The following is a 14,789-nucleotide window of genomic DNA, read 5'->3' as shown; positions in this document are numbered from 1 at the left end:
ACTGTATAGTTTGTTTGGATCCTTTAACTAGAAATAGTTTGATTCCATATCAAGATATTGCCGGTAGGGCTGGGTATTGATACAGATTTCCTGATTCGATTCAGTTTTTTCAAGCTCTTGATTCTAGTTAATTTCGATATGAGTTCATATGGGTATATTTCAGTTAAAATGTCAATTTTGCTTACATATGAATGAAATTCTCTCCCAGCTAGTTTTGTTAATTATACAGGGGAACTTCTAACTAGGTATATTACAAATTTTCTTTACTAATTATATTTGATCAGTTTTTCATCATTTTGGTCACATTTTAGCTTTTTTAAAAGGAACAAATCTATATATTCCATCAATAAACATGATAGGGATTCTCTGATACCACTTTTTCTCTTCTGATCCGATTCCAATATCTGGAATCTCAGTATCGGCCAATAGCGATCCCAATCCGATACCAGTGTTGTTTTTTGCATAATCAGTTTAGAATATCTTTACAAATTGGGATTGCTATTTAATATGTAAAGAAACACAAACCTCTAACTACACATTATTTCAATATAAATGTATATTTTATTAAGAATCACTTTATTATTAACTAGTATACTGGATAATGTAGCAGCAAAATTAACAGTAATTCCAGTCTTCAGTAGAAAAGAAACCATTTTTATTTATGTTTCAACTTGTATCTGAATTTGAAAGGATAATTACATTTATTTGTAAGATATCAGTCCGCTTTTCATTATCACAGTTATTTTTTGGAACCCATTCTACTTAAATATTGTTAACAAATAATAATGATAACAATAATAATGATAAATTGTTATTAATATTATTATTATTGACTTTTACAACAGTAATATATTTAAATTGTGCACCTTTATAAACCCTCACGCTTTTATATTTATACTATATATTTACTTATTAAACACAGCCTTATGTTATTCACAGAGCTGTGAGTGTAGCTCCTGAAGAGCTTGTGAAAATTAAGCGCTTCAGATCCAGGCTTGAAGCGCTGTGATGCACACGCCCTCTGCAGAGGTTCATGACAAACTTCTGCATAAATGAGGATTTAAATAGATACAAGGATATTAGTGAACGCAAAGCATACAGCTCAACCAGTGTACCCCAATTTACGAATGAATGACTAATATGAGCCGGTACTTTAAAATGTACAGTATGAAATATAAAGTGCAAACGTTGTAACCCGATTCCCGAACGAATGTCTCATATGTTCCAGTTCTTTTGAATCTACACTGCAAAGCATACAAAGCTACCTCCTGAACGACTCTTATCAGCCGGTTAATTTTAGTTAATCAAAAACATACTTAACCCACAAGTCATTCATTTCACCATATCCAACTCGTGAGACTTAGAGTAGCTCGGAGTAATTACTGACTGTTTGTTCATATGTCAGTGTGTGGTTAAAAATACACATGATGAACTTTGTTGTAGCCTAATTATTAGGATATTCTATATAATTGTTTTTATTAATAATAAAATAATTAAAAGATCTGCATAAACGCACCTGTTTGAGTCTATTAAAATATGAAATGATCATTGTTTGGTAACAGACTGCTTAGGCCAGTAGCCTCCAAATACAGTAATAATTGCTTTTCTTATTTCCAAATATTTCTTCTTCCAAAGTACTAAAATAATCGGAAAATATCAACCAGAATCATTCAATTCCTTACGATTTCCAATGCCTTCTAGCCGTTCATGTCAAGAGCATTTAGTGACCTTAATTACTTTTTAAGTAATTTATAAAAATGATAAATTACTAAATGTTCTAAACTGGGTTGGGATTGGTCATTTTCACTAGCTTGCTCTGTCTCAGAGGCATGCATAGCTCATTGACCACATTTTTGTTTAATGAGACATGACCAGAAACCACTTCCCTGTCAAAAAATAAGAGAACACATTTTTTTCAGGTAGTTAAAACATACTGGTACAGGAAGTCAGGGGGTCACAATAGACTTGGCTCCATTCACCGTGTTCACATGAAGAATGTGTACTATGCAAATGCGAATTTGCATTACAGAAAGACACTTGACCAATTGAGAATCTAAACGTCACTGATTGAACTCTTGGCTGAAAATTAAACATGCCTTGCAACAAAACAAGTTTAAAAGAAGACAAACTTAAATGAATAAGTGAAGCTGCATGGTCGAGTGTAATGTCGCCATTAAGCTGCGTTCACACTGCCAGCGACAAAACAACCTCATCTCATTTATTTTCAATGAGAGCTGGCGACTTCCGACAACACGAGCGACAACGACCATTGGCGAATCTGGATGTGGGCGTGTCCAGTGATGCAACAAAGTTGAGAAATTTTTAACTTTATGCAAATGAAGAGCGACTTTCGAGAGCGACAGCCAATAACAAGAGAAGATGGTAGAGCTAACGTGATCCTAATATTTTAATAGTAATATTAATTGTAAAAAATAGTGCTGTTTAGACTCTTCATACACCACTAGCAACCTAACCGCCAGCCACTGGCGACATGCATCGACAAAGTAGCTGGCAGTGTGAACGCAGCTTTACAGTCACTGTAAACAAAGTACACTGTCTCAACTGCAGCTGAAGGTAGACAAAGACAGGCAGTCTGCTGTGATACAGAGGATTGGTGGATATTTTACCCTTCTTAGGACAGAGCATTTTGGAGAGTTTGCATGTGTGTATGTGTGAGAGGGAAGCAGGCATGCACTGAGTTGGAGTTCTTGGCATGTGTCATCTCATTCAGACAGTACAGGGTGTGTTCACTGTCTTCTGTGAATGTGCGTGATTACAGTGCCCATTTGCATGGCTTTGCATTTGAAACGCCACAATCTGTACAAGATTTGCATCTCCATTCAAAAGATACCACAGAATTCAAAGAAATGAACATTTGTTAAGAGTTTCAAGAACTTTTCAAATGTTCTTCACCCTCTGTCACCATACTGTAACCCTTATCTCACACATGTATTACAACTACAAAACAGTTACTGATTGGCGTCTAAAAGGAGATATTCATGGGTGAAAATCTATGAAAAGCACTTTTATACAGTAGCCCCAAAAGTATTTGGATGCTTAAAAATGTCATATATCTAATAGTAGGTAATGTAATGTCAAATGTTTTGGTACTTTGGTACAAAGTCTATGCTAAATTAAAAAAGTGGTCAGTTCGATACCTGTACGCTGTCTGACTGACACAAGACTGCTTCCAAATGCTCCCACATGAATTTGACATATTTAAAGAAATAAATTAAGCATAATTTATCAAATTGAAATCATTATATGTGAAATTATTAAACCGTTAAAGGCTAGAATCTTAGTCAACATGATCTGCATGCTTTAAAGTTAATGTGTGAACCCTACCACTAATACAATGGAAACTAGGGATTTGCACAAGTACTTGGGTACACAAACGTGGCAGCAATGATCAATCTTGAAAACGATGATCGACGGTGATCATGCATGATATGACTCCTCTCTTAATTCGAATTCAGTGACAAGTACCTGACAACTAAACACAAACGTGTCAAAGAGGAAGCTTATTTTTAATGTTGAGATTGATTACGTTGGGATTTTGAGGGGTACATTGATTGCAGAGTTGTCTCATAGCAGCCAAACTGCCCCATAGCAGGGGCACATAGACAAACACCAGGCATGTGGCAGTGGACTCAACGCACTGAAGCAGCGCATATACAGCAGGCGAGTGTTTCAAACAGCTAGAGCGCAGCTAAATGGAACACAATGCAGCATCTTAAAAACTGAACTTCAACTTAACATGCATATTTAAAATGCAATGGTTTCTCCTGTTAAGCCAACCGCGATTTGAAAATAGACTGTTCAGACAGTCAGTAAAAAGAACTGGCACGCGCTTACTAAATTACTAAGGTGACCTGAAGGAAGAACAGACAGACTCACGTTGTGCACATTCTTTCATTGTGTTGGGCAGAGAATCTTCACATAATGAAAAAATATGATTCATTATATTTTGATTATGCAATCTTTTGTACATTTTGTAACAGATTATTTTATAACAGCCTATAAAAATTCATAGATAGACTAGAACAACAAGACGCAATGCAGCAAAGACGTTTGTCAGACATGTTTTTAAATATACAATTATGTATGTCATTGCCCCTCAAGTACCTAAGTAATTAGTTTGAGTACTCAAGTAGACAAAGTGGCCAAAATGCCCATCCCTACTGGAAACTCCATTGACATTGAGAATTATGCAAGTTGTTGCATGTTGTATGAGATGACAGAGCAGGGCACTCATCCACTGTGAAGCGCACAGCACATGCAGACCATATATTTATATAATTAGATCACAACATTTGCTCTTTAATACAGTGGTGCAATGCTGCCACGTATTTATAATTTTTTTCACTCAGTTATGTCATAAAAACAACATCTTTTCTCGTAATAAGAGAATATATTGTAAAAATTACATCTTTTCTCGTATTAACCAGATATGTTGTAAAAACTACATCTTTTCTCGTAATAGAGAAACATTATGTCGTATAAACAACATCTTTTCTTATATTAATGATATATTATTTTCTCATAATAAGTAAATTATGACTCTTAACAACTGACAGTTTCTATAATAAATTACTACTTTGTGCACTTGTTGGTAGTTGCAGCTCTGCTCTGTAGCCTATATAAATAACGGCAAATTAATTCAACATATAACCATGGCACAGTTATTTTAAATCAATAATCTTTATTTTCTTTAAAGTCTTTATGACTTATTTTCTTTAAGTCATAAAGAAATGTTACAATGTGGAAATAAACAATAACACAAAATATGAATGGTTTGACTTTGGCTTTTGTGAATTTGTTGTTGAGTTGGAATTCTCAAATTCTAACACATTTCAATTTCATAACAAAATTCAATCAAATTAAATTGAGTAATCTTAAGAAAAAAAGAAATCTTTTTAAAAAATAGGCTAAAATATGTGTTTGTAAGTTCATTTAGATTCATAAAATGTATTGAAATATCGATGTACAATAAAGGTTTACTTTAACAGTTTTGATTTAAACATTAAACAAAACATCTTGGCCTGCAGTTTACACTAACATGGTTCAGAAAACATCCATGCTGACTTGACAAAATCTAACAAAATGAAACACTTTTTAGGATTCATTTTCCACTGAGTAGCTACACTGAACTGTAAGCACAGGTGGGATCGGACATGAAAAGTGATACATATGTGACACAAAAGTTAATTTGTGAGATGCTCAAAACATCTTGCTAAAACGACAGAAAATATTGTTTTTATGACATTACTATCTTGTTCTTATGAGACAAAATAAACTGTGTTTTTTTACATCTCTTTATTAGAAGAAAATATGTCGTTTTTATGACATAACTATCTCGTTATTATGTTGAAAGATGTCGTTTTTTGTCATCTCGTTATTATAAGAAAAGATGATGTTTTTTATGACCTAACTATCTCGTTATTATGAGATGTCATTTTTACGACATAACTAAATAATAAGTATGTTGCAGCATTATGCCACCATACTTTAATGATCACACTGGGCCATGTAGTGAACTTTTTATCTGTCAAAAACACGTCAAAATAAAAGCTTGATTAAAAGTAAATGCTAGTAAACACCTGAAATTGAAGTAATTGCGACAGAATTACGTCTTTGTAGAAAATGTAGTATTTACTGTAATAACAATACAAATTATAGTAATAGTTATAAATAATAATAATGATTAATAATAAAAAATAAGCAATTTATCACAAGCAAGAGTGCTGTTGTACTGAATAAAAGTTCCAATGCCATTACAACGGTATGTTGAAAAGTTATTGTTCTATTTTCAGTTTTTAAAAGTTTTAGGAATGAATTTGATTTGACACCATTTTAATGATAAAATTAAACTTTAAAACATGTAGTAAAGATAAAAGAAAAGGGAAACGGTATTTGGGGAATCTAAAACCGATTTTGGTAGTGCCATACTTAAGATCACTTAAGAAATGTATACTTGAAAAACACTTGAAGGAAACGTTTGTTTTAATTTATTGTTTACATTCAAATGTAACTTTAAATAAGCTAAAGGGGTGTGTTCAAAAGCACATTACCATGTTAGCATATTTTGGCTGTGATATTGAAACTGGTATCGAGGACCTTGCAATATCACTACTGAAATGTTGTTATCGTGACAGCCCTATCTAATACATTGTCAAAACAACTCAAGTGGCTTCTGCAAGCAGATGATGCTAGACCTTTTCTAACTGATTAATGGGATGTATAAAGTCACTTCATCTAAAGTTCATGCAGGTGTCCCAGCAGATTAACCACAAGTGTAGTTTATCACATTAAATTATTGAAATTGTCTACTTTCTACAACCAGAAAGTATCCAATTATTTTTGGTCTTCATTTATTGTATTTATTGATCATTTAAAAAACTTATTTTTCTTAATTGTTTGCTTGAAAAGTATGCTTGTGTTATCTGTCTTTAAAATAAATGCCACTTAGTCTTCTATTTTGCTATCTAATTCAATGATATTCATATGTACAGTGACTTAAAGTGATGTGCCTAGGAAAGTAAAGGCTGTTTGAAAGTAAATTGATAGTAAAAACAAATAATAATAAATATGGATCTGTTTATCACCCACACCTATTACATTACTTCTTTATGTGCTTTTTGGAGCAAATTGCATTGTATGACCAACAGAGCTGAGCCATTCTTAATTGTATTCTGCTGTAGAAATAAAGTCATACATATCTGGGATGGCATGAGTGTGCGTAAATGAATTTTCACTTCTGGGTGTACTATCACTTTAAGAGTCATAATACCTCTTTTTTTAGGCCATTTATGTCAAATCTTTTAGTGAGATATTTTAAGGAAATGGTCTTTAGAGGCAAAGCAAGCTTTGATGTTTTTTTTATTTATTTTTTTTATTGTATTAACTTTTGAAACATTAAAACTAGTTTAATAACAGGATGTTAAAAAAAAAGTTAATTTGCTTGAAAGCCATAATTTATGAAGAAGTTACCATTTCCAGTCAATGCACACGTAATCCATAAGAGCTTCTGCTAGTCTGTAAAATGTTTTTCCTACAGTGGTGCTCACAGTTCTATTTGTGAACATCAGTCTGACTGTGTTTGTGTTTGCAGGCAACATTTCCCTGGTAACGCCGTACAGCTACAGCCCAGCCTCCAAGATCACACTAGGAACCGTTAATTCAAATGTTGGAGCCCAAATGGTTAGTGTTTTACCAACACCAAAGAATACATGCAAACAAGCACATACACACAAAGCTGCACTTTATAACGTAACCCATACACAGATTGCAGCACCCCATTTACAAAATCAAATAGAAAAGTTTTTATGGACTTTTCTTTATCTCTCTTGTATAAACTCTGTGTTACTTGATCACAGTTGGGACAATTTGTCATGCAGTTCATGTTTTGGCCAGAAAGGGGCAGTCATAACATTAGGGAACTGTGATTCATGGACTAACTCTGTATACTCACCAGTACAGCTTGTGTTAGTGTCTGCTGTACATAGACAATAGATAACCGAGAGATTACATGAAGGAGGATGGAAAGAGGGTGTGGGTTAGTACAGCTGTACTGCTTGAGATGAATTAAAGAGAGTTGCTTAAAAGAAAAATAATTAAAAGCACACTAAAAGGGGTTGCATACCGGAAGCGTCTAGTGGACGATATGGCATGTTCTAAAATATCAAACAACTCTTTTCAAAGAAGGTACGCACACCGCTGCTGCCACTCGCCATCTGTCAAAAATATCTGCCACGTCACGGAGCGCAAGTCACATATTTCCCATTAAATTGGACCCAAATCATTATCAAAGGAAATAGTTTATTACTCTAGTGTTATTCATTCTTGAACAAGGGAAAAACCTTGAACTTTTTTGTGTGCTGTCTGCAACCTGAACCGCATCGACGTGCCCTGCGCTTGATACATGTACCGTATCCTAGCCGCGACGTGACTCGGCGTGACGCTGCTCATCTGGTGTGCGACTGCCTTAAGAAGAACTGGGAGGAGTTTAAAGATTAATAAACCTTAAAGAACCGTTTAATAACAGATTGCTCGGAAGTGTCCTCCACCTTAGTAGATGAAAGCATTATAGGTGACCTACTGTATGTCAAAACTGAAAACTATGAAAAAACTATTGTATCCTATGCCATTTTAATATGCATAGGTTGACTTCATGAAGAGTGTAAACATTGAGGTTCCGTAGCGTGTTCAAAAAGTGGTGCGAGTTTGAGGCAGGACTACCTGTTTTTCTGAACAATGGCAGATGAGGACAGTTTGGTAAAGGGGATTGGTAAAGATTATTATTTTTGCATCTCCATATATAAAATAAGCTTATTTTTAAGATTATTTAGAAAAAATAAATAAGTGCTGCATTAGTGCAAAAACAGCTCAGATTTGTTAAAAATTATATAACATTAAAAATGTGTAGTTCTGACTAAAATCAGATTGGATGAACCACATTAGAAGCCACCATAAAAAGCAGATACAATTCTATGTTCATTTGTCAATTTGCGAACGGAAATGGCAAGGCACAGCAAGTTTGATCTCATTACAACTTGTTTGGGACATATCCCGCTCCATATTTTCTAATTTCTTCATGTTTCAATTAACAGATTTCACCTTTTTTCTTTTTTCCTTTTTATTTCATTTTGAAATATGAAAGCCTCATTAAAAAATAATGTAAAACTTTTACATTTTTTTTTGTTGGTACTTTTAAAATGCGTCTTATGTATAGATTTTTTGTTTAAGCCTGGTACCATACCCCTTTCAATATTCAATTATTTATATCCCTTGTAAAAATAATAATCATTAAATGTTTAAAGCTTTGATAATCTAAACAAAGAGTGAAATGTATAAACATTTCAATTTAAAAAAAAAAATTAGTTGTCAAATAGTCGTTTAATCTCATTTAAGACAACATGAGATCATATGAAACGAATAACAGCAAACGAGAGGTGCACCACAGTTCGCACCTGTTTGAGGAGAGGAAGAAAACAGCTCAATACAGAAGCACACTCATAGTGAAATAAAGCGGAGCCGAAGCTGCTGTTCCACTTAAGCAAAACATGTGTGTGGAGCATCTTTAAAGGAAACACCCCGGTCTTATATCTTTAATACATCCTTTATTCAAGTTTAAATACTAAGGAAGCGCCACGTCTATGAGTTACGTGAATTGACCCAATCTAAGGGGGTTGATTGAATATGCTTCACGGTTTATGTACACTTTGGCGCGGGGGCGCGTTTGCTCCAGCTAGATTATAACGCGATAGCTCGCAACATACTGAATCATAATATATGTGTTACTGTGTGTTTCTTATCGTAAAGAAAATCAGCAATACGCAGCTGTATTAAGAAGAGATAGTTTGTTTTTTTGTGAGTGAAAGATTTTAAAGTATCTTATATGTTGCTTCTAAAGTTAAATGCATCTTATTTTAAGAATTTGTAGAACATTTTAAATGGAAAACAAAAAAAAGCACTTGATAACAATAGGATTTTTTGCAGAGAATATTTTACAGAATTAAACTTGATACAATTTAACTTAATATACATTTTTCTTTTAATTAAGAGAATGTCATTTAGAGGTATTTTTAAATGATGATTGTGTCCTCCTTTATTGTTAGTAAGGATGTCAAATACAACCTTTTCTTAAAATCGGTTAAGAGCTAATGATTAATCGTTGCAATAATAGGCCGAATAGTTGAATAATCATTCTAGTATTTGTAGATTAGGCGATTATCACAATAATCGTTAGTTGCAGCCCTATTGTTGAGTCATATCCACCACATCAAACAATTTTCGAATGAAAACATATACCGTTTCATAGAGGTGGAAATAGATGCCCCCCCCTTCCTGTGATAACAAAGAAAAGAAAATTACACGTTGCTTTCCGGGTTTTTTTTTTCCCTTTTTTCACCCTAATATGGAAATGCCCAATTCCCAATGCACTATAAGTCCTCATGGTGGTGAAGTTACTACCCAGGCCCCCATCCAGTTGCATTTGTAAACACTCCTGAAAACTGTCCATTACTAACATACGTTGACTACACATGTCATTTTAAAAACTTTGAGGGAAACTTGTATGAGTTTTCTGTAAATTCCACTGATACTATTTTAGAGAGAGGTCTAAACAATTAGATCTACATAGCCGGTAGCCAATGAGTGTGAGGATTTTCTTCTTCGATATTTAGTGAAACAAAGAGGAGCGGTGAAACACATTGAAGGGTGTGACCTGCACCATGTATAATAAAAACACTTTTATAAAAAACTATAATGTTTTGTCAAACTTAACAAAAACACAATTCATTCGTTAATGTGTTAAACTTATTAAATCAACCCTAAATAACCGAATGCACCTTTAACCAGGTCTTGCTTACAGTTGAGACATGCTCACCTCTATTTATGGAGAAATCCACCTGAACAAGCTCAACAGTGCAAAATAATGAACTCACTGTAGTTTACGGAAGCATACTATGATAAAAATCCAAATGCTATTACAAATTCAGTTAGTATTGGCGTTTCCTATTTGCACATTGAAGTCTGCATCCCCAGAAGTGGTGACACAATCACTCTCTTTGTTATTAGAGCATGAAAGAATGACAGAAATGACACACACTCTCTGTGATCCTGTGACATTGTCAGTAGACAAATTGATGAGAGTGTGAGAAGTGTTTTAAGAAAGTAAGTCACCTATAGAAATTCCCATACACTGTCATACTTCCCACCCCTAGTGGCTAGGCAGCACAGAAAAGACACTCTTCACCTTTTAAACTATAAATCCAGTGATAGATGCTTATCATATGGGACTGCAGAGAGGAAGAGCCAGGCTTAAAATGAGAGGCCCTCTTCAGCTTTGTTAGAGGAGAACAGAGCTGTGCTGTTTGCCAGAACCTCTGCTAATGATATTAATAATGAGTAGATGGCATGAGAAACCCTTGTTAAGACCCTCACTGGCTCGTTAGAGAGATGTGTGGCTTATTGTTTAGACACACACAGGATTCCTTGATGGAATGCAGGAAAGGAGGGATGATGGAGAGAGGCTCTGTCCGTAACTAAAGGCAGCTGCTTTGCTACCTCTCTGCATAATCAATCCCAACGTTTGAATATTGTAAGGAGGTAAATGGGAAAGGAGGAGGCGAGAACCGACTTGAAAATATAAATAAACTTTAATGATAAACTTAAACAAAAACACAAATACATAAACACATACAGGGCAGCTGCCCATAATTCTCTCTCTCTCTCGAACTGCCGTCTCCGGTCACCTTTATCCATTCCTCGCCTCATCTGGCTGATTGTGATTCGGATGTGCATTATTCCGGCCCGGCCCACCTCTGCACTACACTCCTCCCTGCGTTGCCTCAGGCCGGGGAGACCCCGGCATGACTGACACCCCCTCCTCTCTGGGGGCGAGTCATCCTAGCCTTCTTCGACCTGCGAGGAGACGGGGGAGCCAACAAGAGAGACAGCGAGAGGAGAGAGAGAAAAGAGAAACTCGCTCAACGGTTCTCTGATGCGCCGTCACGTGGATGATATCCGCTCCTCCGTGTTTCTGCTGGCATGTGGGGACGCTCCTCCGCCCCTGGCAGCGGCCCTACTGCTCCAGGCGGTCAGAGTCGATTCTTTCCTCCCCTTGCGGATGGCGGTCCTCCATCGACCCCTCTGTGTTTCTGGCGGAACAGAAACTCTGTGTTTCTGGTGGAATTATAGGGCAGCTGCCTATAGTTCTCTCTCTCTCTCTTGAACTGCCTTCTCCGGTCGCTTTTATCCCTCGCTTGCCTCATCAGGCTGATTGGGGTCCAGGCGTGCATCATTCCGGCCCGGCCCCGCCCTCCTCCGTGCTACAAATATGTATACAGTACAGCAACAGCAAACAATGTGGCCCTTGTCATATACTTGGGTCACGGACAATGCCCACGTAAAATAAGTCCGGGAATACTGCTCATCTGCATACCTAAAGAATGTACATTGTGTACGGCCATTCTTCATCCAATGTTCAACAGTACATGAATTCAGATGTGGCAATATTTTCCACTCGGAGCTGAATTTTTGGGGCAATTTTTTATTTATTTTTACCTTTATTAGAGCATACTTTGTGTCATCTTTGTACATCCATATTTGTACTGTCAAATATGTGATTTAATCAGTTCAGGAATTTGGGTTACTTATAAAATTACGTTTTAAGATGCACCCACTGTTCTGTTTGGCTAGCATAATTGAAAAGCAGACGCCCTCCTGCCATTACACATGTGGAACTGTATTTTCCAAAAATGAAAGAATGAAAACATGCAAACAGTTTACAAAATCCACTAAAATTACTCACTCCAGATGACCATTGATTGTTATGTGTCCCAGTATATAGTTGTTTGAATGAATAACTGAAAACTGAACAAAGTCGGCAGACTGTTGCTTCCCAATACTTCTATTATTAAGCATACAAGATTAGGTGATAAAATAATGCTATGAAAAGCTGACAACAGTGTAAATAGTCCAGACTAATGCTGGTTGATAAATCTGCATTCAGCTGGTGAGTTATAAAAGACGGTGGGCTTGCGGGTTTCCCCTGTTCCTATTTCCACAATTCCCATGTCGGCAAATATTAGATGTTCCAGGGGTGCGGTTTGTTTGCCGGTCGATCGGGGGAGATGGTCTCCCTCGATTGAATCTAGCCACGTATCATGGAATAAAGGGTGTCCTGACATGTTTATTTCGGTCAAAATACAGGACGTCCTTGCTAACATGAGCCTTACTACCGTATACTTCACCACTGTCTTTCGTTGCTCTCCACGCTCGTCTAACATGATAAATAATTTAATATCAAATTAATACTTTGTGAGGAATTAAGTATTTCTTTGGTGAGTAACCGTGAAATATAGGGCTGGGTGATAGGACAATGTACTGGTAATCGGATATGGATGATATATTACATCTCAATGCCAATTGCGACACTCATTGACAGACGATGATTGACAATATCTAGAAATGGCAAAACCATGGTTCTGGGAAGTCTGCAAATATATTAAACAGTAGACCAGGGTGTGAAACTAGCACCCGCCACCCACCAAATGTGACAAGGCTGAATCCAGTTTGTGAACTCCGTATTCAAATGCAGGTTTTTCATGCGTGGGTAAATTTGCTCATATACCCACAACTGGCGGACGACCTGTTAAACGTCTAGGAGTGACACATGACAAGAAATGCTGTTAGACACAAAGACACATGCGTGAAGAAACACACTGAGGTTTGTTCAGAGGCGTTCAGCACGAGCCTGTCTTGTGGAAAAGGCGCATGATAAAAGTTATCACTCTTTTTCTGTTTCGTGCATCTGAAAACTTTTTGCAAGAATAATGATGTCTATGAGAATGCTGCAAATTAAGCATGCAAATTAAACATTAGAATTACATTCTTTACTCACCGGCATTACTGTCGTGTCCAATACAGCTGGCACTGCTCCATATTTCAATACAAGTTTCTTTGCAAAGCCTGAATCATATTTCTCAAAAGAATTCATCGAGAAAATGTGCCAAAAAATGCTTTATAAGTCACTCGTTCCTAACGTTGGGATCCTTCAGAAGGTTATGCCGAGATGCAGTTTGTCCACAACCGGGAACACAAAAACGTACATTAAAGTCTCAAACTATAGTAGCAAAAGTGCAACTTCCAGGGTTGGTGTCCCTCATCCGCTCTCTTTCTCACTCTCTCGAGTCAGAACTGAGATGGTAGCGCAGTGTGCTCTGCTGTATGCTACACATTTGATCAAATATAGGCTAGTAGTAGGCCATAGTGCATGATTTTCAAAGTGCAGAGTATAAATATTCAGTAGATTGTCTTCTATAGGTGGCAGATATATGAATGCATGGCTGTCGCTCCGTGACTTTGGAATTCTCTTTCGTCTTCACTCCGAGACCTCATCGTTGTCATCTTTTAAATCTCAACTGAAAAAACTAATTTATTTTTCCCAGGGCTATATAACTGCTACTAATTAATCCAATTACTAGGTATGTGCTGTTTGATATACAGTATATACACCTTTCCTTATGTATTGTTTTTTTTTTATGTATTTGATCATCGTTTTGTTGTCTGATCCCTGATTTGTTGTCTTGTGTATTTTTTTGTAAAGCAACCTTGAGTCTAAGAAAGGTGCTATATAAAACATATTATTATTATTATTATTATTATTATTGCATACTGCAGGTGGAGTGTAGTACAATGCTATTCTAAAATAGGCAGAGTTAATACATTTGTGATGAATGAGGGTGTCCTTGCTGCGGTCGCCTCTAGGAGGCTTGTTCTTTTCTCCTCAGGGGTTTCAGCACAGTAACATAGAAGAACGGTTAAGGGTCGACAGAGAGGAACAGAAGAATGAGTAAAATAATAATAAATTGTTCAATAATAATAATAATAAAAAAAAGAAGGATGAGTAAAGTGGAAGTGTCGGGGGAAATGAGCCCCTCATTCATATGCATGGCTGATTTACATTTGTATGATAACAAGAATTCTTATATATATGTGTGCATTTGTGTGTACACAACACTCACTGAACTCTTCTTGTCTTAATCCGACACCAAACCAGCTTCAGTTTGAATTTGCATAACCTTGGTCACCCTGTTTCTTTTTCTCTCTCTGGATCTCACTAGATTTTAAGCACACCACAGAGAGTGTCACACCCTGGAGGCATCCTCATCGGCAGCCCGTTTACGCAACACACAACACCGGTTGCCATGGTTACTCAAGCACACCCTCCCGTGGGCAACGAGTGGACCCCAGGGTGAGGAATTGACATGCACACATTTTAAAGT

At 36.3% G+C, this 14,789-nt stretch overlaps 1 protein-coding gene across 8 annotated transcripts in view; it reads left to right on the top strand.

Annotated features, from left to right (window-relative positions):
* tfdp2 (transcription factor Dp-2) overlaps nt 1-14,789 on the top strand; it is a 76,940-nt gene that overhangs the window by 42,785 nt on the left and 19,366 nt on the right. For all 8 annotated transcript variants that reach the window (XM_052110047.1, XM_052110051.1, XM_052110050.1 and 5 more), the window contains 2 exons: nt 7,112-7,200; nt 14,628-14,758. In XM_052110047.1, coding sequence (XP_051966007.1) covers nt 7,112-7,200; nt 14,628-14,758 — 220 coding nt within the window. The remainder of the gene's footprint in view (nt 1-7,111; nt 7,201-14,627; nt 14,759-14,789) is intronic.

Source organism: Xyrauchen texanus, chromosome 38 (genome assembly GCF_025860055.1).
Source record: "Xyrauchen texanus isolate HMW12.3.18 chromosome 38, RBS_HiC_50CHRs, whole genome shotgun sequence".
NCBI lineage: Eukaryota > Metazoa > Chordata > Actinopteri > Cypriniformes > Catostomidae > Xyrauchen > Xyrauchen texanus.
Note: the sequence above shows the minus strand (reverse complement) of the source record. Positions and strands in the feature narration are given on the sequence as shown.